Raw genomic sequence first — 22596 nt, forward strand, 5'->3', positions numbered from 1 at the left:
TCTCCCGTGATTTTCATTCCTACACCCCATTTCAGTTGCATTTCATGAAATGAGCGTAAATGTCCTTATTCAAGACAGAACTGCTTGGATCTGCTCCAGAATTGTGGACTGGGGTGTTTTTTTTTTGATCTAGCAAATATCTGCCAACCACTCAAATCTGCCAGGAATTCTATGATCTTCTACTGAGCATGATTTCAGGGGCGCAGAAGGCTTCACCGTCCTTAGTCCTCGTGTGCCGATGTGCACAATTAAATACCATATGTGACATGCTACATTATCCAAGCAGGGATGCGAAAACTGTGGCTTTCTAGAAGTTGATGGACTACAACTCCCAGTGTCCCTGATCATTGGCTATCCTGGCTTGTGTTGCTATTTCATGCCCTTGGCTGAGTCACTGAGCGATAAGCAATGAGACATTTTGTGAGGGACAGAAGCCGTTTTGCTTTCACCGATATGGAAAGACTGGCAGAGGAAACATTTTCTGACTTTGGTCAGCATTGCTTATGCCTTGGTCAAAGTACACTTCCTTCACTTCTTTAGGAGAACGGATGAAATGTTCAGAAATGTATACAACTGTGTTTGCGTGAAACAAAGCATCCGTACCACATTTTTTTGGTATGGACAAACATACCTAGACATCTGTTTCCAAACCAAGTCAAGCAGCGACGTGTATGCACCAACTAATATGGCATCGAAGTAGCATGGAATGAGATAACGAGGAACCCTCTTCAGGTAGACAAACATTGCTTTCAGCCACTTGCCAACCTATTGTTATTTCAAGGGAAACATATTGTTGCACTGAATTAAAACAAATTATCGAAAATGACCATGTAACGTATAAATGCCTGTCTGAAAGGGAAATAATTCTCTCTTTGCATTGCTTGGCTTACTTCTGAGCAGGCGCCAGAACGGGCAATTAGCCGATCGCTCACGTAATCAATCATCCAGTCCCCAGCTCTCAAGTTACCACAGAAAGGATGGCCCAAATCATTCTTTGGTCGTATGTCTCCCATCACCGACATTATTCCTGAAAGACCATAGAAACATGGTTCTGTATTACAGGTCAAGAAACTATCACGAAAAGGAGGTTGAGTGTCTAAAAAGAAGGCAACGGCTGCAAAATAATATTCTGAAAATGCCAGACACCCAAATCAAGGTGAGTTTAATTCTGCAGACAAACTAGAGTGGAGGCTGATTACTTTTTAAAAACCTACTGTCCTTTGTCCTTGGTGCTCATACTAATTCCAGGCTTGTGCCATGTGAGATGCTGCCCAACTGCTCACCCTAGGCGAGTGAGTTTAACGAAACCATAAAGTGAAGAGAAGAAGAGAAGAACAAGAGTTTGGAATTGATATCCCGCTTTATCACTACCCAAAGGAGTCTCAAAGCGGCTAACATTCTCCTTTCCCTTCCTCCCCCACAACAAACACTCTGTGAGGTGAGTGGGGCTCAGAGACTTCAGAGAAATGTGACTAGCCCAAGGTCATCCAGCAGCTGCATGTGGAGGAGCAGGGAAGTGAACCCGGTTCACCAGATTACGAGTCCACCGCTCTTAACCACTACACCACACTGGCTCTCTAGAGCAGTGTTTCCCAACCTTGTGCCTCCAGCTGTTTTTGAACTACAACTCCCATCATCCCTGACTAGCAAGACCAGTGGCAAGGGATGATGGGAATTGTAGTCCAAAAACAGCTGGAGGCACAAGGTTGGGAAACACTGCTCTAGAGGGTCACTAACTTGCATATTCTTTAGTTAGATCCTACCTTGAGGCTCAACTTTGAAAGCGTTCTATGATATGAGTCTGCTTTCATGCATAATAAGCTAAAGCCAAACCATGGTTTGGCATTACAGTGGTACCTCGGGTTACATACGCTTCAGGTTACAGACTCTGCTAACCCAGAAATAGTGCTTCGGGTTAAGAACTTTGCTTCAGGATGAGAACAGAAATTGTGCTCCGGCAGCGTGGCAGCAGCGGAAGGCCCCCTTAGCTAAAGTGGTGCTTCAGGTTAAGAACAGTTTCAGGTTAAGTATGGACCTCCGGAACGAATTAAGTACTTAACCCGAGGTACCACTGTATGTACAAAGACGCAAGGTTACAAACCCTAGTTTGTAAGGAGCTACTAAACAAGGATAACAAATTATCATTTGAAATTGAGTTTGCAAACCATGGTTTGTGCTACGTGTGGCCTGCTTTATGTTTGGATTCACGAAGTGCAGTTAGGGCCATTGCTTCACCTCAAGTGGCTGCAGCATCGTAGAGAAGCAAGCGATTGTACAAAGTCAAGTACCGAACAGAAAGAAAATAAAAGTGGACAAGTTGCTCAGAAGTACGGTCTGCTTGCTATATGCCTAGAAGCTCAAGTCATGGTGTGTGGGGGGCTTAACCAAGGTTAGCATAAACTAGGGTTTGGAGGGAAGTCAAAATTGAGCCTACTGAACTTACTGTCAACATTTCCCTGACCTTCTTTGTACTGCTTGCTAAAATACATTTGTATTTCCCTGCCTTTTGAAACTTGGAATCTAGTGCTAATGCTCAGAATGCAGCATATGAAGACAACCTATGTCTGGCATGGCAAGCTAATCACGGTTGACGAGCTACTAGCTACCAGGTCTTGAGGAACATCCTATTTTGCTGTCTGCTTGGAATTGCTAAAAACAAACAAACTGAGATGAGGATGTTTTTCAAGTGCCCTCAGTCCAAAGTACAGTGGTACCTCGGGTTGCATACGCTTCAGGTTACACTCGCTTCAGGTTACAGACTCCACTAACCCAGAAATAGTACCTCAGGTTAAGAACTTTGCTTCAGGATGAGAACAGAAATCGTGCTCTGGCGGCACAGCGGTAGCAGGAGGCCCCATTAGCTAAAGTGGTGCTTCAGGTTAAGAACAGCTTCAGGTTAAGAACGGACCTCCAGAACGAATTACCGTATTTTTCACTCTATAGGATGCACCTTGTTTTAGAGGGGGAGAACAAGGAAAAAAAAATTCTCTCCCTCTCTGCTCAGCGCCCCTTCAGCAAAGCGGCAGGAGAAACAGAGCGCTGTGCAGCTCTCCCTCTCTGCTGAAGCCAGGAGAGTCTTGCTCTCCCGGCTTCAGCGAAAGGAACTTGAAGCCTGCGAAGCGCAGCGGGAACTTGCGCTGTGCTCCGAAGGCTTCAGGCGGCTATTCCTGAAGCCTGGAGAGCGAGAGGGGTTGGTGTGCACTGACCCCTCTCGCTCTCCAGGCTTCAGTGAAAGCAACGCGAAGCGTCTGGAGCACGGAGCGAGCGCTCCCTCTGTGCTTCGGAGGCTTCCTGTTGCTATCGCTGAAGCCAAGGAGCCTGGATTCGCTCCATAGGACGCACACACATTTCCCTTTGATTTTGGGAGGGGAAAAAGTGCATCCTATAGAGTGAAAAATACGGTAAGTACTTAACCCGAGGTACCACTGTACATGGCTGGCCTGCATTTGACTTTCAGAGAGAAGGCATATAGGTGGTTAAAGTTTGACTAATGTAGATAATAATACATTTGTCTCCAACCAATTTTTACCTTGAAGACCTGCATATTTAAGGGGTGTCCAGTCCGGTATGTTGTAACACCCTCCACCGTCCTCTTGCTCTTCAGCATCACACCGATATAATACATGATTTAGGTCTGCCAAGGTTAATTTCGATGCGATACTGTGAGAGAGACAGAGATACACTGACCGGGTTAAAAACAAAAACAAAAAAACTTTTGTTAAAATTTATTTCTGGCTTAGAATAATTTAAATCAAAAATATATATATGAAAGGGTACACGGCCTTAAGTGCAAGGCTGCAAAATCTCAGTGGGACCTACTTTTGAGTAGACGTGCCTAGGATTGCATCTTAAGTTGCTTCTCTGTTTCGAAAGTAGCAAACCACTCACAACAAAAATAGACAACTTGCACACTACCGAAGAGGCTATTGGGGTATTAAATCTTCAGGACTAATTTGGCTACAGATTGCTTTTGGAAAGGAGGCTGCAGAAGTGAATCTCTTAAAGCCCTTTGTGGCTTAGGGCCCATGTATTTACGGGACCGCCTCTCCTGGTATTCCCGCAGAGGACCTTAAGGTCCATGAATAATCATAGTTTAGAGGTCCTGGGCCCTAAGGAAGTCAGATTATCCTCCACCAGGGCCAGGGCCTTCTCAGTGATGGCTCCGACCTGGTGGAATTCTCTGTCCCATGAGACCAGGGCCCTGCAGGATTTAACTTCCTTCTGCAGGGCCTGTATTCCACCTGGCTTTCAATTTGAACTTAGCCTGATCTTTTATTCCCCTTTTTATGAAGATTACCCGCTCTGGGACCCCACAGCTAATTCTCCCCTGCTCTCCTTGCTGGCCCAAATAGGACTAATTTAGCCAGCTAGCCCTGGTGATCATCTAATGTTTATTGGATGGATTTTCCCCCTAAATTGATTTTTGAATTCTGAATTTATTGTTATTTATGTTTTATACTGTATTTTATGCTGTTTTTGGTTGCATCAATTAAGTGTTTTAAATTTGTTGTTAGCCACCCTGAGCCCGGTTTTCAGAACCGGGAAGGGTGGGGTATAAATAAAAATGTATTATTAATATTATTATTATTACATCACCTCTGCATTGTTCCCCATAGGTTTCAATTGAATGGTGAACTTACGCTGAGAAGGGCGTCTTGAGTATCGGCTCTGAACAATCATCGGGAAGACTTCCAGATTCAAAGTGAGGGCTGAACTGAATCAGGTGGTTACGCAGGACTCCAACAGCCTCTTGTGCTTTCGGGTCAAGGCTTACCCTGCAAAGATTGGCCAAGACAAAATGTCAAAGGGGGGGTGGGGGTGGAGAAGAGGCAAAGGGTGAAATCCTAACCTGGCTGCTTGCTGACTGCTGGGGCTTAATGAAGTTTCAAAGTCACCATGCCACCTGCAGCCTTGCAGAGCAAGCTGGCCAAGGGAGGTGGAGGCAGGCTAATGTAGAGCTAGCAGAATGATTGGGGCTGAATTGGACACAATTACTGCATTTTTCCGTGTATAAGATGCCCCCATGTATAAGACAACCCCTATTTTTTTAAACCCCAAATTAAGAAATTACCGTATTTTTCGCTCTATAAGATGCACCAGACCACAAGATGCACCTAGTTTTTGGAGGAGGAAAAAATATATTCTGAATCTCAGAAGCCAGAACAACAAGAGGGATCGCTGCACATCGAAAGCAGCGATCCCTCTTGCTGTTCTGGCTTCTGGGATAGCTTCACAGCCTGCACTCGCTCCATAAGACGCACACACATTTCCCCTTACTTTTTAAGAGGGAAAAAGTGAGTCTTATAGAGCAAAAAATACGGTAAGTTGTTTAGCTGTTTTGGGGGGTGGGAGAGGTCACTTCTGCCAATCGCTCACCTGCCTGCCCGACACTGCCTATCGCTTGCCACAGCAACTGCCAATTGCACACCTTGCCGCAGCCGCCAACTGTATGCCTGCTCGCTGCCACCAACAGCCCATCCACCCACTTGCCACAGCCACCAATCACCTGCCAAATCGCCGCTGCCAATCCCCTGCTTGCTGCTGCCATTAATCGCACGTCCCCCCCCTGCAATCACTATCCAGACCGACACTCAATTTTTGCCTAATTTTTTTAAAGCAAAAAGCATCGTCTTATACACGGAAAAATATGGTACTTAAAATGATGCCCAGTGGAGCCAGTTTAGCCCCTTCCCCTCTGCCAGAATATGCAGTTTGGAGGCTGGCTGTCCCACTCTGGAAGGCAGAGAAGGGAGCTCTGTGCTGGTAGGGCTACGTGGACGGACATCTCTGTTCAACCCAAACCACCCGCAGCCCAGCACCAAGTGGCTTTAGATTGCTCTGCTAATCATCATTCTGTCCGCCATTTTCCACACCAACCAAAGTAATGACGTTTTACCTAAATATGATCACGCTTCCCGGTGTCAGCTTTTCGAATTCTATCTCTTGGACGAATTCATTAGGGCCTTTCGTAGCGATTGAAGCTTGCTTTATTATTTTGCTTTCCTTGAGCTGCCGAGAAAAGGAAATCGGATGAATTCAGTAAATCACTTTAATCTCAGGAGTCAAATTTTTAGGCTAATCAAACGAGAGCAAGAGATACAGATTTTACCTGGATGTGTTCCCGGAGTTCAACTGTATAATCAGGCAATCCATTGATTGAGTGCTCGTCTTTTTTATAAGGGGCGGCGCTTCTCTCGACGGTCCTTGCCTCAAGAACCACCTCTTCAATTTTGCCTGTGGAACGGGGGGGGGGGACCCCCAGACAACTCTCAATATCACAGCTAGCATTTTTTTCTTTTATAAGTAGGAACATAGGAAGCAACCTTATACAGAGTCAGACCACTGGGTCCATTTAGCTCAGGATTTCCCCAACTTGGGTCTCCAGCTGTTTTTGGACTACCAGCGGTCAGGGATGATGATAACTGAGATCACGTCGCCCAGCTATCAGCATTGGGAGTGCTCATGCTTCAGTCCTGTCCCTAAGTCAGCACTTTTGGGCTTCTGTTGAAATCCTACACCGACTTACCTGAGAATAAGGCTCATTCAGTTCAATAGTGCTTAGCTCTGAGCAGGCATACTTGGAATTGTGTAGTCATGGAGTGGGATGGTACCCAACATACAAGACAACAATAATAGATGTATTAATTTATTGCTTATTCCCTGCCCCTCTGACTGGGTTGGCCCAGACAAAGTAAAAAGGTGCACAGAAGGTGAAAAGGTGCAATGTCTCTGACGTTGTTTAATTCAGCTGGAGGGGTTGCATGATGTCGTGTTTAGATGTTAAGACTGGGAAAACCCAGACTCCTTGCTCAACCACAAAACTCTCGGGACAGTTGCAAAGATGAAATGGATAATGGGACACTTTGAATTCAAATCCTGATGCAGATGGGTAGGTAAAAGGTAAAAGCTAAAGGACCCCTGGATGGTTAAGCCCAGTCACAGGTGACTATGGGGTTGTGGCACTCATCTCGCTTTAAGGCCGAGGGAGCCGGCGTTTGTTCACAGACAGCTTTCCGGGTCATGTGGCCAGCATGACTAAGCCGCTTCTGGCGCAACGGAACACCGTGATGGAAACCAGAGTGCACCACACAGTGGTATCTATTTATCTACTTGCACTGGCATGCTTTCGAACTGCTAGGTTGGCAGGAGCCGGGACAGAGCAATGGGAGCTCACCCTGTTGCGGGGATTTGAACCACCAACCTTCTGATTGGCAAGCCCAAGACGCTCAGTGGTTTAGACAACAGTGCCACCCGCGCAGAGGGGCAACCTTACCTGGAATACACATCTGGGGAACTTCTTGGCTGTAGAAGGATTTTTTTGGATCTCTGAAAGCTGTTCGGGAAACAGCGACAACAGACTGGTGCGTGTTAGGACAATGCCTCGTCACAGCCACAATATCCTCATCAACTTGATCTACATATACCTGAAAAGGGCATTTTTTAGGGGTTGGGTGGGAAAAGTGGATAGAGATTCAGGCCAAGGGAGCCGGTGTTTGTCTACAGACAACTTTCCAGGTCATGTGGCCAGCATGACTAAACCATGATGGAAACGGAAATGCTGTTTACCTTCCCGTCGCAGCGGTACCTATTTATCTACTTGCACTGGTGTGCTTTCGAACGGCTAGGTTGGCAAGAGCTGCGACAGAGCAATGGGAGCTCACCCTGTCGCAGGGATTCGAACCGCCAACCTTCTGATCGGCAAGCCCAAGAGCCTCAGGGGTTTAGACCACAACACCACCCGCATCAAAAGAGAAGATAAAGAGGGAGTATTCCAAAGTCGCTTGCTCAGATGTCTCATGCCAGCAGGCCAAGAACCAGAAGAGGGCTGAAGATTTGTGTGTGTGCACATGCATACAAGTTATATATAAATACAGTGGCACCTTGGTTTATGAACTTAATCCATTCTGGAAGTTCATTCTTAAACTGAAACCCTTCTTACACCGATGTGAGCTTTCCTTAATCAGGCCTCCTGCCGCTGGTGCCCTTCTACTGTTCAGATTCCGTTCTTAGACTGAGGTGAAATTTGCAAACTGGTTTTGCGCAGTTCGTAAACCAAATAGTTTGTAAACAGGGCTGTTCTTAAACCGATGTACCACTGTATGGCATTTGTTTCCTTTAACCAGAATCTGTACCGATTCTGATTAAGAAAAGGGAGCAGAAGACGACATTGTGGTGCCTTTGCTTGAAGCTTTCAAGCAGCTTGTCGAGACTTCTTTATTCTCCTAAGCCCTGCCTCATTCTCTTGTTCCCTTCAGCACCCCTGACAAATGCCTCATTGTGATGCCCTGTGGATCTGGCCCAGCATTTACCTGGTTAAAATCTCTGGATCCTAGCTCTTGGTGTAATCTGTTGATAGCCAGCCTTCCTGCTATAATTCCAGTTTTGAGATTTACTTCACCAGGTGTGGAAAGCGTCGCTGCTGGATTCCACTTCGGATAAAACCGCTCTTCTGTGACTACAGAAATCTGTGAATAAAAGTGTTTAAAAAATAGCATTTGCAGTGTTTCTCTCTCCTGAAGCTCACAGAAGTTACACACATGGTGCATTTAGTATGGATTTGAAACTTTTGACTTCTTCTTAGAGGGTCTAAAGCACAGTGTTCTAAATACCGTACCCACACTTTATTTAAAACATCTGCTATATCTCCTTCGATTAAATATTTCAAGGTGGTTACAATAATTAACAAATACACTCAGAAGAACCAGAACACATGAGGAGCAATTATAATGTGGAGAATTTAAAATATCAAAGCTAGCAAAAAAAATTAAAACAGGCAGTCAGTGAAATTTTAAGGAGCGGCAAGATACAATCTGAGTAAGCAGGGCCAGTTAAAACTCTGAATAATTAATAAATACTAAAAACAATAATTTATTACTTATATCCCACCCATCTGGTTGGGTCTCCTCAGCCACTCTGAGCAGCTTCTAACAGGATATTAAAAACAGAATAAAAGATCGAACATTAAAAACCTCCCTAAACAAGGGCTGCCTTCAAATGTCTTCTAAAACTCAGATAGTTGTTTATTTCCTTGACATCTGATGAGAGGGTGTTCCACAGGGTGGGCACCACTACTAAGAAGGCCCTCTGCCTGGTTCCCTGTAACCTCACTTCTTGCAGTGAGGGAACTGCCAGAAGGCCCTCGGTGCTGGACCTCAGTGTCCGGGCTGAACGATGGGGGTAGAGACGCTCCTTCAGGTATAATGGATGGAAAAACATGCCAGAATAACTCCAATGACATGAAAGAGAAACCTACTGCTAACATGCATACCTGATGTGGTACTAGTTCATCATAACCTCTAGTGCTGCCTGAGGCACAGCAGGCCATGGAGACGATGGTTGAGCTGGGAAGGGCATCATATGCTGACCGATGCTAACAACGAGAAGGGTGTGCATGAATTAAGTAAAGCCCAGAAGACTAGGTTGTTTTTTTTAAACAGAAAAATCTGACTTTCACTCCAAAGGCACCTTGCACGCATGTGGGAAGGCACCATTCTCTCAGTGTCTCCGAATTAAAGCAATTCTCCGTCTCCCCCAGCAGCTCACATGCTGTGTCCCAGACCTTTCATGAAGACAACCCCCCACCCTTAAGAGAGACTTTTGGGGGCAGCATGGGGCTACAGTGAGGGCGGGAGGTGGAGAGGGAGTCATACCTACATGGTTCAACTTTTATTTCCATAAAACTGAATGCAACCCATTGTACCAGAAGTGGCACACTGTGGCTCTGCAGAATTTGTAGAGATTGTGTGCAGAGGATTCAATACAACTTACTTTGAATAGGTAGGATAGCACTGCAAAGTTCAACATTAGGTATCAAATAACTTCTCCTACTGCACTGAACATTTTAACTGGCTGCAATTGTAATTTTTATGTCTTTGAGGTTTTGATAGCATGATACACACACACACACACACACACAATGGTACCTCGGTTTTCGACCGTAATCCGTTCCGGAAGACCATTCGAGTTCTGAAACCGGAAGTTCAGTACGGAAGCCTTGATACGGAAGCCATGTGGCATGTTCAACTTCTGAGGCATGTTTGAAAACTGAAGCATTTACTTCCGGGTTTACAGTGTTAGAAAACCGAAATGTTTGTCAGTGGAGACGTTAGAAAACCAAGGTACCACTGTGTGTGTGTGTAAATACACACACACACACACACACACAAATACATATATCTGTGCATAAAACATTAAGAACACTTAAATCCCATACACCTTAAAGTAGTATTAATTACCTCTTATGAATTAATAAACGTAATAGTCATTTATAGTGTCTATAATAAGCCATTAAAACAGTACTTGAGCAATCAAGGCAGCTATGTTTCTTACCTGAATTGGACATTCATTATCATGTGTTATGTCCATGAACAATGCATGAGCAATAGCAGGCATTAAGGGCCTCAGGCGTGGCTGAACGAAAGACCCAACTGGCTCTCCTCCAAAGCGATAAACTAATCTCCCCTCTTCATGACTGTTATAAGCACTCATTGCCTCTAGAGAACGAGAAAAACCCCTTACATGAGCATCTATACGAAGAATCATTCATTGAACACCTGGTAAGACTTTATAGAGAATGCTTTAAATCACTCCAGCTACTTACAGCTAGGACTGTCAATATTCCAAAAACACTTTTAAGAGAGGCTAGATTCAATATAGTATGATGAGTGGGAGACAGCTGCCCTCCTTGTCCAATCTCTTTACAACATGTAGAACCCAACACTCGAGCCAGTTAATAGACGTTTGCCTATTCAGTGACCCCACAATCCTATCCCTGGATTGGAAGGCAAAATGGGTTGCACCAGGACAGGAAAATTCCACATATGAACAGTCTGGGCATTTCTTTTTTTCTTGGTGGAATTGGATGGAGTGTGCATTAACCTAAGGCTTCCTTGTCCTTGTATCTGGATGAGAAAAGCAACAATCTGAACAGATCTAGAGTCTCACAGTGTGCTAAGAAGGAACAAATAAAACTAAAGTTTTATGCTGAACTCTAAAACATATACTGAACACAATGTAAGACAGTCCCTTAACCATGGTGATACACCACAGAATCGCACGCTCCCTTCTCACCATCTCCTGGTTCACCCAAATATAGATATAAATCTAGATTTTATTTCAGAAAACTGATATACCACTAGATTGTAAGGAAAACCTCAGATCTTTTAACGATGGGTTCGCCAGGCTTCTTCTTAACCAGGGCTTGCTGTTGTCAAGCCCTGGTTAGTAAGCCCTAGTTAAAAAGGAAAATGGTCAGCATTAGTTGTGATTAAGGTAAGTGGCATTGCAACCTTAAACCATGGTTAGGGCTGGTAGGGAAAGGGCAGAGCACATTCATACTCCAGATAGGAGAAAGTACATAATAATATTAATAATAATTTATTTCTACCCTGCCCATCTGGCTGGGTCTCCCCAGCCACTCTGGGCGGCTTTCAACAGAACATTAAAAACAGAATAAAACTTCAAACATTAAAAACTTCCCTAAACAGGGCTGCCTTCGGATGTCTTCTAAAAGTCCGATAGTTGTTTGTTTCCTTGACATTTGATGGGAGGGCGTTCCACATGACTCATCCCTGATCCCTTAACCATGGTTAAGAGACAAGTGATGTGATGTCTACACAGGTTGAAGATGAGAAATGGGTTCTCCAGGCGATATATGAAGAGGTGGCCATCACAACTATTTCCATACACAAGATACCCTTTCCTAACAATCACAATGCTACAATTATTGTGCAAAGAAGCCAAACTGTTGAATGCAATGTCATGGGCTTATAATAAACGGATGCAGAGTCAGTGTTTTGCATGTCCTTCACTCGCGGCGTATCATGCCTGAATTCAGGGTTAAGAAAAGGAAGAGCAATTCGAAGCAAGCCTACCTCTGATCAGAGAGCTAATGCCCAGCTTATTCACAAAGATATTGTCCAGCTCCTCGCTTCCCGTGAACAGTTCAGCCACTACATACAAGTTGGGCCGCAATTTTCTAGCCGTGTCCATCATGTACTGCGAAAAGCACAGCCAAGGAAGCGACAGAGAGGGGGGAAAGGCAGAACAGGAGAAAAGAAAGGATGCAAGGCTAGGCATGGATTTGGGCAACAGGGAAAATGCAGCACAGCAAAGAGACAAAAACGAAAAGCCCAAGATTAAAGAACCAAAGACATTGAGTTATGAGAGATGCATGAAAAATTCGCACAAACCAAGGATTCGGGAAAGAGGGCAAAACCACACAACAGGCAAAGAAGGAAGAGGGAAAGGCATTGAATTGGCAAAAGGACACAAGAATAAATGCAAATAATAACACAAAGTTAGTTCCACGTAAAGAGATTTTTGACTTTCATATATGTATACAAAACACAGCAATCCTGCAACAAACCTTTCAAGCATGGTTTTGGTACCTCTAATCAGACTGGTAATCCCAAGGCGGTTGACAAAGACATTGTCAATGACCTCACTTCCAGTGAAGAGTTCTGCTATCACGTAAAGATTAGGTCTGACTGACCTGGCTGCTGCCAGCATCTCCTACAGATCATAATACATTTTTTTATATAAAAAAAACCAGCTTCCTTACAACATGTGCTTTCCAATAGCATATGGCACAAATGCTACCCAGTTACAGCACTGTTCTTAAAACAAGCTAAAGAGATGAGAATGTGTGTAGTGGAGGGGGGAGCAAGGAGTGGACATGATTCTGCCATTTTTTAACTCTTCAACTGAAATAAAGTTTTGTGACTTTAAAATGTCATCCAGCTTGGCTGGACCAGTTCCATAATAACTGTGTGCAGAAATGCAACTGTGGATCCTGTAACAGGATAAACATCGGCAAAGATTATACACAAAATTATCACTTTGAAGTTTCGGGGGGGGGATTTATTCATTCCTAGAAGGAAGAATAAAGCTCAAATATGTCAAATTAGAAACTTTAATATGTGCTCAAAAATTAGAGAGAAAATTTGTTTCTCTCTAATTTATCTCACATATTTCTTTGTGAGTAGGTTCATTTTTGGCAATAGCCAAATTAATCACAACAGACATCAAGTCTAACTGCTTTCAGCGGTGCTTATAAGGCTGGCTTTGTAACTGGACCTCAAAAAGTTGTTTATAAATTCTGAGCAACGTTTTCATCTTAACCAGTGAACAGAAAATTAAACAGCACACGGATGATAAAAACCTACAATATATATTGCAACATGGTGTAGATAAGGCCCTATTCTCACTCCTATTTTTCTGTGTTTTCCAAGTTGATTTACTGAAGAACTCATTGGTTTACAAGGTTAACTACTTCCAACCTTTGCTTATTTTCTATGTTATCCCATCACTCTCAAGGCAATGTGTGTGTGTATAGAGTTATTCAAGTTATATCACCTCACAAAAATCCTGGGAAATAGCTCCATCCTTCCAATGTGACCTAACTGAAAATCATCCAGCAAGCTTCATAGCTGAGCAGGGATTTCAGCTGAGCAGGTTGTACCTGCGCAAGTCTAACAACTCCCAACTGCTGCACCACAAAACCCATGACTCTGGCTGCAGTCCTACAGACATTTACCCAGGAGTACGGCCCATCGAACACAACTGGACTTCACTTCCGAGTAGACATGCACAAGGTTACACTGCTAGGCTGCTATCTTTTGCACTCTTGCCTAGTAGAAAGCCTCACTTAGCACGCTGGGGTTTACATCTGAGTTAGCTGCCCAGGAAGGGACGCGGGTGGCGCTTTGCGTTAAACCACAGAGCCTAGGACTTGCCGATCAGAAGGTCGGCGGTTCGAATCCCCATGACGGGGTGAGCTCCCGTTGCTCGGTCCCTGCTCCTGCCAACCTAGCAGTTCGAAAGCACGTCAAAGTGCAAGTGGATAAATAGGTACCACTCCGGCAGGAAGGTAAACGGCATTTCCGTGTGCTGTTCTGGTTTGCCACATGACCCGGAAGCTGTACGCCGGCTCCCTCGGCCAATAAAGCGAGATGATCGCCGCAACCCCAGAGTTGGCCACGAATGGACCTAATGGCCCTTTACCTTTTAAGATGCCCAGGATTGTGCCGCACCTGCATGTGGGTGAGGAAAAAACAGCAGCTTTTCTACTGCTAACATGACCAAAAGAACCCAGGATCTAGAAAGCATGTTCAAAGAGCCCTGCACATGCAGCCGAGGCATCAGAAAAATGAAACAAAGATGAAACATTTGTGATGAGCATCGGCTGGAACAGACATAAGTTTTAAAACGGTTCCAAAATTTTTCCTCTCTCTTGTGTGTTTGTGTACAGGGCTGCAATGGAGGCACTTAAATTTTTCTATACCTCAGCTACGTTAAGAGGTGTCGAGTGACAGTTGTCAAGCCGCACTCCATGGAAATATTTGGCAGTCAACTCGGTGTATTTTTTCATGTGAGCCCAGAGATAAGGGCAGTCTTCTGGTTTGTTCCCGTAACGTAGCTTGACACTGTCACCCCAGCAAATGAGTTCTCTTCTCAAGTAAACATGGGAACCTGTAAAAAGGTGGAGAGATACTAATTTACGCCATGATGTTGTAGTTGTGGTTTTCAGCATTCTTACCAGCGATAGAAACAAAGGCCATTTCAACTTACGCCAAACTAGAAAAACATGCGGAACTAATCTGTGTAACATCAAAACTCAGAATGGAAAGTTTTATTGATTTGTTTATTATTTCATTTATGAACCTCATTCCACCAGGCACCCTGAAGCAATTTACAATAAACATATTTACAACTGTTAAAATTATTTTAATACATGCAATATGTACACACATGGGCGTAGCCAAGGAGGGGGCAGGCGCTCCCCCTAAATAAATACAAATTAATACAAATTAGATTCCCCCCCCCAAGCCTTCCCCGCAGCAAAAGTCCTGGCTATGCCCATGCACATAAAATCAGTTTTAGAACAACAACAGGACAAAAATGATAGTTCAAATCTAAGCCCGCCATACTTTGCAACAACTCTTATTTAAGTGATCAGAAATTCCAAAGCTAACATGTGTTAGTTTATTTATTACAATTTAGGGGACTTACTTTTCCCTATGCACTTACTGATAACATGAACTTAAAACATACTTGCACTGGTTCCCAACTGTACTTCATCACCCCAAAGTCTCTGCAATGGCAGCCTCACCCACAGCTTGCAATGCTATGGGGACAGGGATGGATTGATCCTTGGGCAAAGAAATTCCTGAAACGCAGACAGTTCTTAGGAAGCCAATGTCTTATTGAAAGGCGTCTAGGAGTCTACTCAAGGTACTGCAATAAGAAGTTGCAGTATAACTGAGAATGGGCACAACATCCCTGTTCGCCTACGCTAGTAAAAGGCATTTTAAAAACAGGTATATATAACTTTCAGAGTCACCCACCTGGTTCAGCAAAATTTCTTAAAGGGTCATCTCCCATCACCCAACCGTTGTAGGCCATGAAATAACTTGCTTTGTCAGGTTGATGCATCATGCGTTCTTCTTCTTCCAAGGTTAGCTCTTTAAATGGGTATGTAAAGTAGCTGTAAAGTACGGAAAGTACTTTTTAGAGCCGAGGTAGCGAACCCATAGCCCTCCAGATGTTTGAGGGCTACACCATCCCTGCCTATTGCCTATGCTGGCTAGGCCTGATCGAAGCTGCAGCCCAGGCACATCTGGAGGGCCACAGGTTCCCCATCCATTTTAGAGCATCAGATTGTATATAATGACAATTGAAATGCCTCGTACCAGAAAGAAAAAAAGTGTTTTTCATAAAGGACGTCCCTACAATATTGTAAACCCTTTCTGCCACAATCAGCTTAATACTGGGGGCTTTTGTCTGGAGTTGAGTTTTTTGTCTCTTCTAGCAAACCGTGAGGCCCAAATTCCACACACAGTAACCCAGTACTTTATGAATATCAGAAATCCCACTGAAGATTATATTACATCTACAGTTTCACATATATCAAGCAAGTAGATGGATGAATCCTAGCTTTCAAAACTTGTAAACACTCTTTTAAAAACAAATCTTTCTAAACAGTGAAACACAAGTTTTTAATTCAGTCTCTTGACATATTTTAAGTTAAACTATTTGTGTGTTTAAATTTCTAACTGCTTCTCCAAAGGCCTTCAAGCCTTTAATACGTTTAAGAGGCTTTGGGTCAAATGACTGACGATTGCCCCCCCCCCCCCAAATCTGACATCCACCAACCCCTGCAAAAAGACCCAAATCTCACTGCTCTAATTGATGAACACTGGGTGAAATATGTATTATATCCACACACATGAACGCTCACCATTTCAGTGAAACTTCATGAACATCCAAAAACAGATGCACAAGTGAAGCCACACAATCAAATTTAGATGACTACCAACATTCAGCAGCACATCTTAGATGTCCACAGAATTTGACTGAAATTTTCAGTATACCTAGTTGAATGTAATTTTCAGAATACCTAGGTGAGTCCTTTCTTTCCTCCATTTGTCACATGCTGCATTTCAACAAGGAAGTCTCCAATGAACCATAGTTCCCCCTCTTACCCAAACCAAGAAACAGTGGCTAACATGTTCAGAACGAGCCAGGATTTTAAACAGACTTCAAAAGCTGTGTCTTATGATCCTACTTTGTTTTTAACCTGGCTACCAGAGTTGGATGCAACAGGAAGCTATGTTTAAAACAGACCAAAGGCTCTTCTAGTTCCACATTCTATCCTAGTCATGGCTAGCAAGATACCTACAGGAAGCCTGCAAGGACCTGAGCACGCTGGTACTCTCCCATTCACATTCCCCAGCAGCTGGTATTCAGAGAAGAAGAAGACAAGAAGAGTTTGGATTTGATATCCCACTTTATCACTACCTGAAGGAGTCTCAAAGCGGCTAACATTCTCCTTTCCCTTCCTCCCCCACAACAATCACTCTGTCAGGTGAGTGAGGCTGAGAGACTTCAGAGAAGTGTGACTAGCCCAAGGTCGCCCAGCATGTGGAGGAGCGGAGACGCGAACCTGGTTCCCCAGATTACGAGTCTACCGCTCTTAGCCACTACATCACACCGGCATACTGATTAATTGGAGACATCTAGGTTTAACACATGCATGCTGCAAAAGGAGAGAAGGGGCTGTGCGCATGTTTGAGTGAGGGTGTGTGTATATCTTGGCTTATTAAACAAAAATACACATGCCACGCACTCAAAGTCAGAGTCTTGTTCTACAATCTATACTTTCTGACATATTACATATTACCAAACACCAACCATTTTTATCCATCACCAAAGACATTTTATTTTGAGTGCAGAAGATATAATACCTCGTAACTAAAGGAAACTTTCGGGTTACGGGACCTAATTTAGGACCATGCCCAGCCAGTCGTTCATAGTTCACCGTCGCCACAACGCAATTGGCCGCCTGGAAGCCAGTAAAAGCAGTCATTTCAGCACAGCTTTAACAGTTCAGTGGATGCTACAAATAATGAACAAATGAATGCAAGCATGAACTTCAAATATGTCTTATTGTTATCACCTGCTCTTGATGGTAGTTTGTCTGCCTGTACATTTCACCGTTTAGTTCTTCAACTCTCTTGCGGAACCAGTTACAGCATTCCTCGATTGCTGCAGGCCCATTGCTGAAAACAACAATGCATGGAAACATTGAAATGCCACTCAAATAAACGTGTCGGGAGTTCTGAGTTTAATTCATGCACAGCCATGAGGAAGTTGATGTCTCCTTACACTCCAAATGTCAACATCGAGTTGATGCAAAATCAATTTGTGTCTAAAACAGTCAAGGCCTATTTGTAAGTTTTCTCATTCAAGCTACCTTTGATATCAAACATTCACCTTTGGTGAATCTGGAATAGTTTGTTCTGTACATCTTTTGCATTAAATATATGTATGGGAACAGCACTCTATAAGAACTATACAACATGTGACATACCAGACAATGAGCCTTCCAAGTAAGAACAGAAAATTCAGGTGCTAAGCAACCTGTTTCATACCAAATTGAGTGGGTGTGTTTCATGCAAATGCTACAGCCAGTTAGATTGAACGAGGTGCCACTAGCTGTGCAGTTTTCGCAGCGCATTTATTAGGCTCCTCGTTTTTCTGTGAATGGAGCAGACCCAATTTTCTGACCCTTGAATGACAGGTCTGACTCTCCCCTCCTGGAAAAGCATGTGCCACCAAGAAGTTTCAGTGTTTAAAAATACTTTGAGCAAGGACATACCTATGAGGTATGAAGGTGTTCAATGCAATGTTCATATCTACAGTACAGCCGAGTCTCTTGAATTCAGGATCCTGAACAATTGCAAGATGTTGATTGGGGTCAGTTTTAACTTTAGAACCACCTGTTGTTGATTTAAGAAACAAAATATTTTTAAATGAGTTTAAAAGCATTTTATTGCCTACATGACTGGGCAGTTCTTTATTATTCTGAAAGCCAAGGAACTCACAGATCCAAATGCTACCCAGCAGTCTAACTTGTTGCACAGTGGACAGACTCCTTCCATTCTAAAATAATCAAAATAGCCCCCCCCCCAAAGTTCACTTTCAGTGCTCCTAAAGCATAATAATAGTATAATAATAATTTATTATTTATACCCCGCACATCTAGCTGGGTTTCCCCAGCCACTCTGGGTGGCTCCCAGCAGAATATTAAAAACACGACAAAAGCTCAAACATTTAAAACTTCCCTAAACAGGCTGCTTTCAGATGTCTTCTAAAAGTCAGACAGTTGTTTATTTCCATAACTTCTGATGGGAGGGCGTTCCACAGGGCAGGCGCCACTACTGAGAAGGCCCTCTGCCTGGTTCCCTGTAACCTCACTTCTCGCAGGGAGGGAACCGCCAGAAGGCCCTTGGAGCTGGACCTCAGTGTTTGGGCTGAACTATGGGGGTGGGGACGGCTGGGAGTCCAAAATGACTCCCAGGCTGCGCACCTGGTCCTTCAGAGGCACAGTTACCCCATTCAGGACCAGGGAGTCCCCTGCACGCACCTGCCCCCTGACTCCCATGGTCATTTCTCAGCATGTATAACCATATGTACACAGACACATCCCATTTAGCTTGAGCTACTTTCTACACTTGAACTCTGGCCACACTGCAAAAGAAGAATAGCTAATCAGATACCAGGGCATAGACCCTCTCAAAGTGGCCTGCCAGGGATGGGGAAGCTCTGAATCTGCCCCACCAGCTGAATCCTGTTCCCCAAGATGTCCTCTTGCCCCGTAACAAGCTACTTTTGGGAACGGAAGGGACATTTGAAAGTAGCTTTATTTGCAACATGCTACAAGAAAGGTAGTTAAAAATTCCACTGGTCTAGCGAAAGCCAACCTGGATCCCAGGTGGCATGTGTTCATGCTGAGAGTTATAAGGTTTTTTTTTTACCTTGAGTCAACAGAGTTTTAAATTGCTGGACTGCTTTGTTAACATCTACTTGGAAAAATTCCCATAATCTTAGCTTCGGGAAAATATCCTCCCAAATGACTTTGCGGACATTCTGTAAAAATAAAAGCAGCACGTCAGGCAGGTAAACAAAATTCAGTGCCATATGCAAAAATTAATTATACATGCTCCTGCGCCAAAACTGTTCCGAGCCATCATTCCTTTATTACATACACAACCCTCTGTGAAGCATTTATACTGTTCCACAGGAAAACACAGAATCCAGCAGCAAATACTTTATTTATTTAGAAAAACAAACAAACAGGGAAAGTTTTGAGCTGAACCCTAGTACCTATAGGACTTACTTTTATATGAACTTATGAGTCACTATTCTACAAAATATTCATGGTAAGACCACTTGCAATACAGAGACAGAAAGAAAAACTTTTTTTTTAAAAAAAAACATATACCCTGGAACTAAGATGGGCAAAGCCTGTCTTGTTGCATAACAACACTTCTTTTCCTTTTGCAACAAGACATCTCTTGAGAGGCAAGAGCGGGAAGAGAGGAATGGAAAGTCCTGCTGTGCAAACAGGAGTCTAATTTAAGGTTACCAGATGTCCCTGTTTCCCGGGGACAGTCCCCGGATTTATAAATCAGTCCCCATACAAAATCCATTGAAGTTGAAAAGTATCCCTGGATTCTCTGAAAAAAAATCTGGTAACCTTAGAATTGCCACACATTGGATCTAACCCAATATAACTGTACTCAAGACAAATATTATGAAGTACAATAGGAAGGATTAGCATACAGATGCCGTCTTTTTTGTTATATATAAAGACTACTGCCATACTGAAGGAAATGAACTTTTAGTCCTCCCACAGAAAGGCAATCCGAAAAGCGAAACAGTTAGAAGTTCCACAGATTATAAATTAGACTTCCCTTCCATTCAGTGACAGCACGTGTTATCAAGCGATATAGGTAAAGGTAAAGGGACCCTTGACCTTAGGTCCAGTCGTGGCCGACTCTGGGGTTGCAGCGCTCATCTCGCTTTATTGGCCGAAGGAGCGGGCGTACAGCTTCCAGGTCATGTGGCCAGCATGACTAAGCCGCTTCTGGCGAACCAGAGCAGCGCACGGAAACACCATTTATCTTGCCGCCGGAGCGGCACCTATTTATCTACTTGCACTTTGAGGTGCTTTCGAACTGCTAGGTGGGCAGGAGCAGGGACCGAGCAACAGGAACTCACCCTGTTGCGGGGATTCGAACCGCCAACCTTCTGAGCGGCAAGTCCTAGGCTCTGTGGTTTAACCTACAGCACCACCCGTGTCCCATCAAGCGATATTTTATGTGTTTATTTCTTACATTCAAGTGGTGTTCATTCTCAAGCAGCGGAGGAACGCCTTTGTCGCTGCATTTCCCACCAGCCACTTTACAGGTTAAATGCCACAGGGCTCGGTCCAAAAGCCAGGCTGGTTTCAAGTGAGGAGAATTAACCAGGTTGTATGCACATTCTGGATGCTGAGTTATCCATTCGCTATTTGAAGCTGGAGAAAACAAAGAGATACACAATGAGCAAGGGGGAAAAAATTAAATATCAAGCACATAGCACCTCAGGATGGCGCTTCCATTATCCTCCCGATTACCTCTATGGAGTGTATGTATGAAAGTTAAGATTCTGAATGGACAGGAAACTAGGAAGTCTTACATTGGATATGTCACATATTCTGCTTCGTTCAAGAATCACTACTGGGATATTATAAATCTTTCTGTTCCACAGCGGTGAGATTTGCTGCTCATTCTTTTCTATATGAATCAGCAACCAAGTGCTAAAGCAATAAAGCCCTGCCAAGTTTCAAAGTCCTTATCTGTAGCTTGGCCTTTTGCCGGATGCAGTTGGCAAGTGAGTTTTTCAATGGCGGCAATCAGCCAAAGTTATACCTCTTTTCTAATGTTAATTGCTCAGGTGCTTTTCCAATAACCTGTCATTACTAATCAGCCTGAGAGCCAGTGTTGTGTAGTGGTTAAGAGCGGTAGTCTCATAATCTGGGGAACCGGGTTCGCGTCTCCGCTCCTCCACATGCAGCTGATGGGTGACCTTGGGCCAGTCACACTTCTCTGAAGTCTCTCAGCCTCACTCACCTCACAGAGTGTTTGTTGAGGGGGAGGAAGGGAAAGGAGAATGTTAGCCGCTTTGAGACTCCTGAAGGGGAGTGAAAGGCGGGATATCAAATCCAAACTCTTCTTCTTCTTCTGATGCGAACACTCACAAGTATTGGGTAGGCTTCAACGTAGTGCTAACGAGATCGTTCTTTTGGGCAAGCAGAAATGATTGTGCTCCCCATCATGGGGTGATCTGGGGTTTTTCCTGACCCTCCAAAGCAGAACTGGGGGAGATGCAGTGTTACACATGGGGATAACCATTGCACTAGTGGCAGTCCTTGCACTGGCTTCCACTAATGGAACCTTATAGCTGAATCCAGCCCTAGATCTTTAGAAGTTTAAATGTTGTCCTTCATATATACTTTGCAATGTCAAGGAAAGCATCAACACCAATTTTTAGTCACTTCCCCGCCATTGCCATAAAAACATTTCCCAAAATTCTGAAGAGCACACACGCAAGTTATGTTCCTTTTCGGAAAGAACTTTGCCAACTACTGAAATTGTACTACATGCATAGCTTATTAAATTTTGTAATCAAAGGAGACAATGTTGAAAGACCCACATCTAGGAACTAAGGAACCCTGCAAAAAAAAAAAAAAACTTCTTCTCAAAAAATGGTTATTCCACTGAGTGAGACTTGTGCTGATACAGTTCTCCAGGGATAAGTGCAAGCTCAAATATGCATTCATCACTTGATAGCTGTAATATATCCAGTGATTATGTTCTACATCTCAAACCATCATCCAGACCCAAAGATTCTCCCGATGCAAGCAGTTCAAGGTTCACCAGCCCATCATTGAGGTACAGTGGTACCTCGGGTTACATACGTTTCAGGTTACAGACTTTGCTACCCCAGAAATATTGCTTCAGGTCAGAACTTTGCTTCAGGATGAGAACAGAAATTGTGCTCCGGTGGCACGGCAGCAGTGGGAGGCCCCATTAGCTAAAGTGGTGCTTCAGGTTAAGAACAGTTTCAGGTTAAGTACGGATCTTCGGAAGGAATTAAGTACTTAACCCGAGGTACCATTGTACATGTGTGTCTCAATAAGCCTGCTGGAGGGGGGCATTCAATTAGTGCGCTCTCTCTCTCTCTCTCTCTCTCTCTCTCTCTCTCTCT

At 43.9% G+C, this 22596-nt stretch overlaps 1 protein-coding gene across 4 annotated transcripts in view; it reads right to left on the bottom strand.

Annotated features, from left to right (window-relative positions):
- Nucleotides 1–22596, bottom strand: part of AGL (amylo-alpha-1,6-glucosidase and 4-alpha-glucanotransferase) — a 47096-nt gene that overhangs the window by 14019 nt on the left and 10481 nt on the right. For 3 of the 4 annotated variants that reach the window (XM_081914078.1, XM_081914080.1, XM_081914079.1), the window contains exons 6-23: nucleotides 20682–20863; nucleotides 19320–19431; nucleotides 18161–18281; nucleotides 17459–17561; nucleotides 17247–17344; nucleotides 15348–15487; nucleotides 14285–14472; nucleotides 11874–11997; nucleotides 10330–10493; nucleotides 9269–9370; nucleotides 8310–8465; nucleotides 7274–7424; nucleotides 6110–6234; nucleotides 5897–6009; nucleotides 4641–4775; nucleotides 3530–3660; nucleotides 891–1027; nucleotides 632–765 (exon numbers count right to left, since the gene is read on the bottom strand). In XM_081914078.1, coding sequence (XP_081770204.1) covers nucleotides 632–765; nucleotides 891–1027; nucleotides 3530–3660; nucleotides 4641–4775; nucleotides 5897–6009; nucleotides 6110–6234; nucleotides 7274–7424; nucleotides 8310–8465; nucleotides 9269–9370; nucleotides 10330–10493; nucleotides 11874–11997; nucleotides 14285–14472; nucleotides 15348–15487; nucleotides 17247–17344; nucleotides 17459–17561; nucleotides 18161–18281; nucleotides 19320–19431; nucleotides 20682–20863 — 2416 coding nt within the window. Of the gene's footprint in view, nucleotides 1–631; nucleotides 766–890; nucleotides 1028–3529; nucleotides 3661–4640; nucleotides 4776–5896; nucleotides 6010–6109; nucleotides 6235–7273; nucleotides 7425–8309; nucleotides 8466–9268; nucleotides 9371–10329; nucleotides 10494–11873; nucleotides 11998–12389; nucleotides 12514–14284; nucleotides 14473–15347; nucleotides 15488–17246; nucleotides 17345–17458; nucleotides 17562–18160; nucleotides 18282–19319; nucleotides 19432–20681; nucleotides 20864–22596 lie in introns of all 4 variants that reach the window. The other variant, XM_081914081.1, reaches the window with a different exon arrangement.

This window comes from Podarcis melisellensis, assembly GCF_964234715.1.
Source record: "Podarcis melisellensis genome assembly, chromosome: 6".
In the NCBI taxonomy this organism is placed as follows: domain Eukaryota; kingdom Metazoa; phylum Chordata; class Lepidosauria; order Squamata; family Lacertidae; genus Podarcis; species Podarcis melisellensis.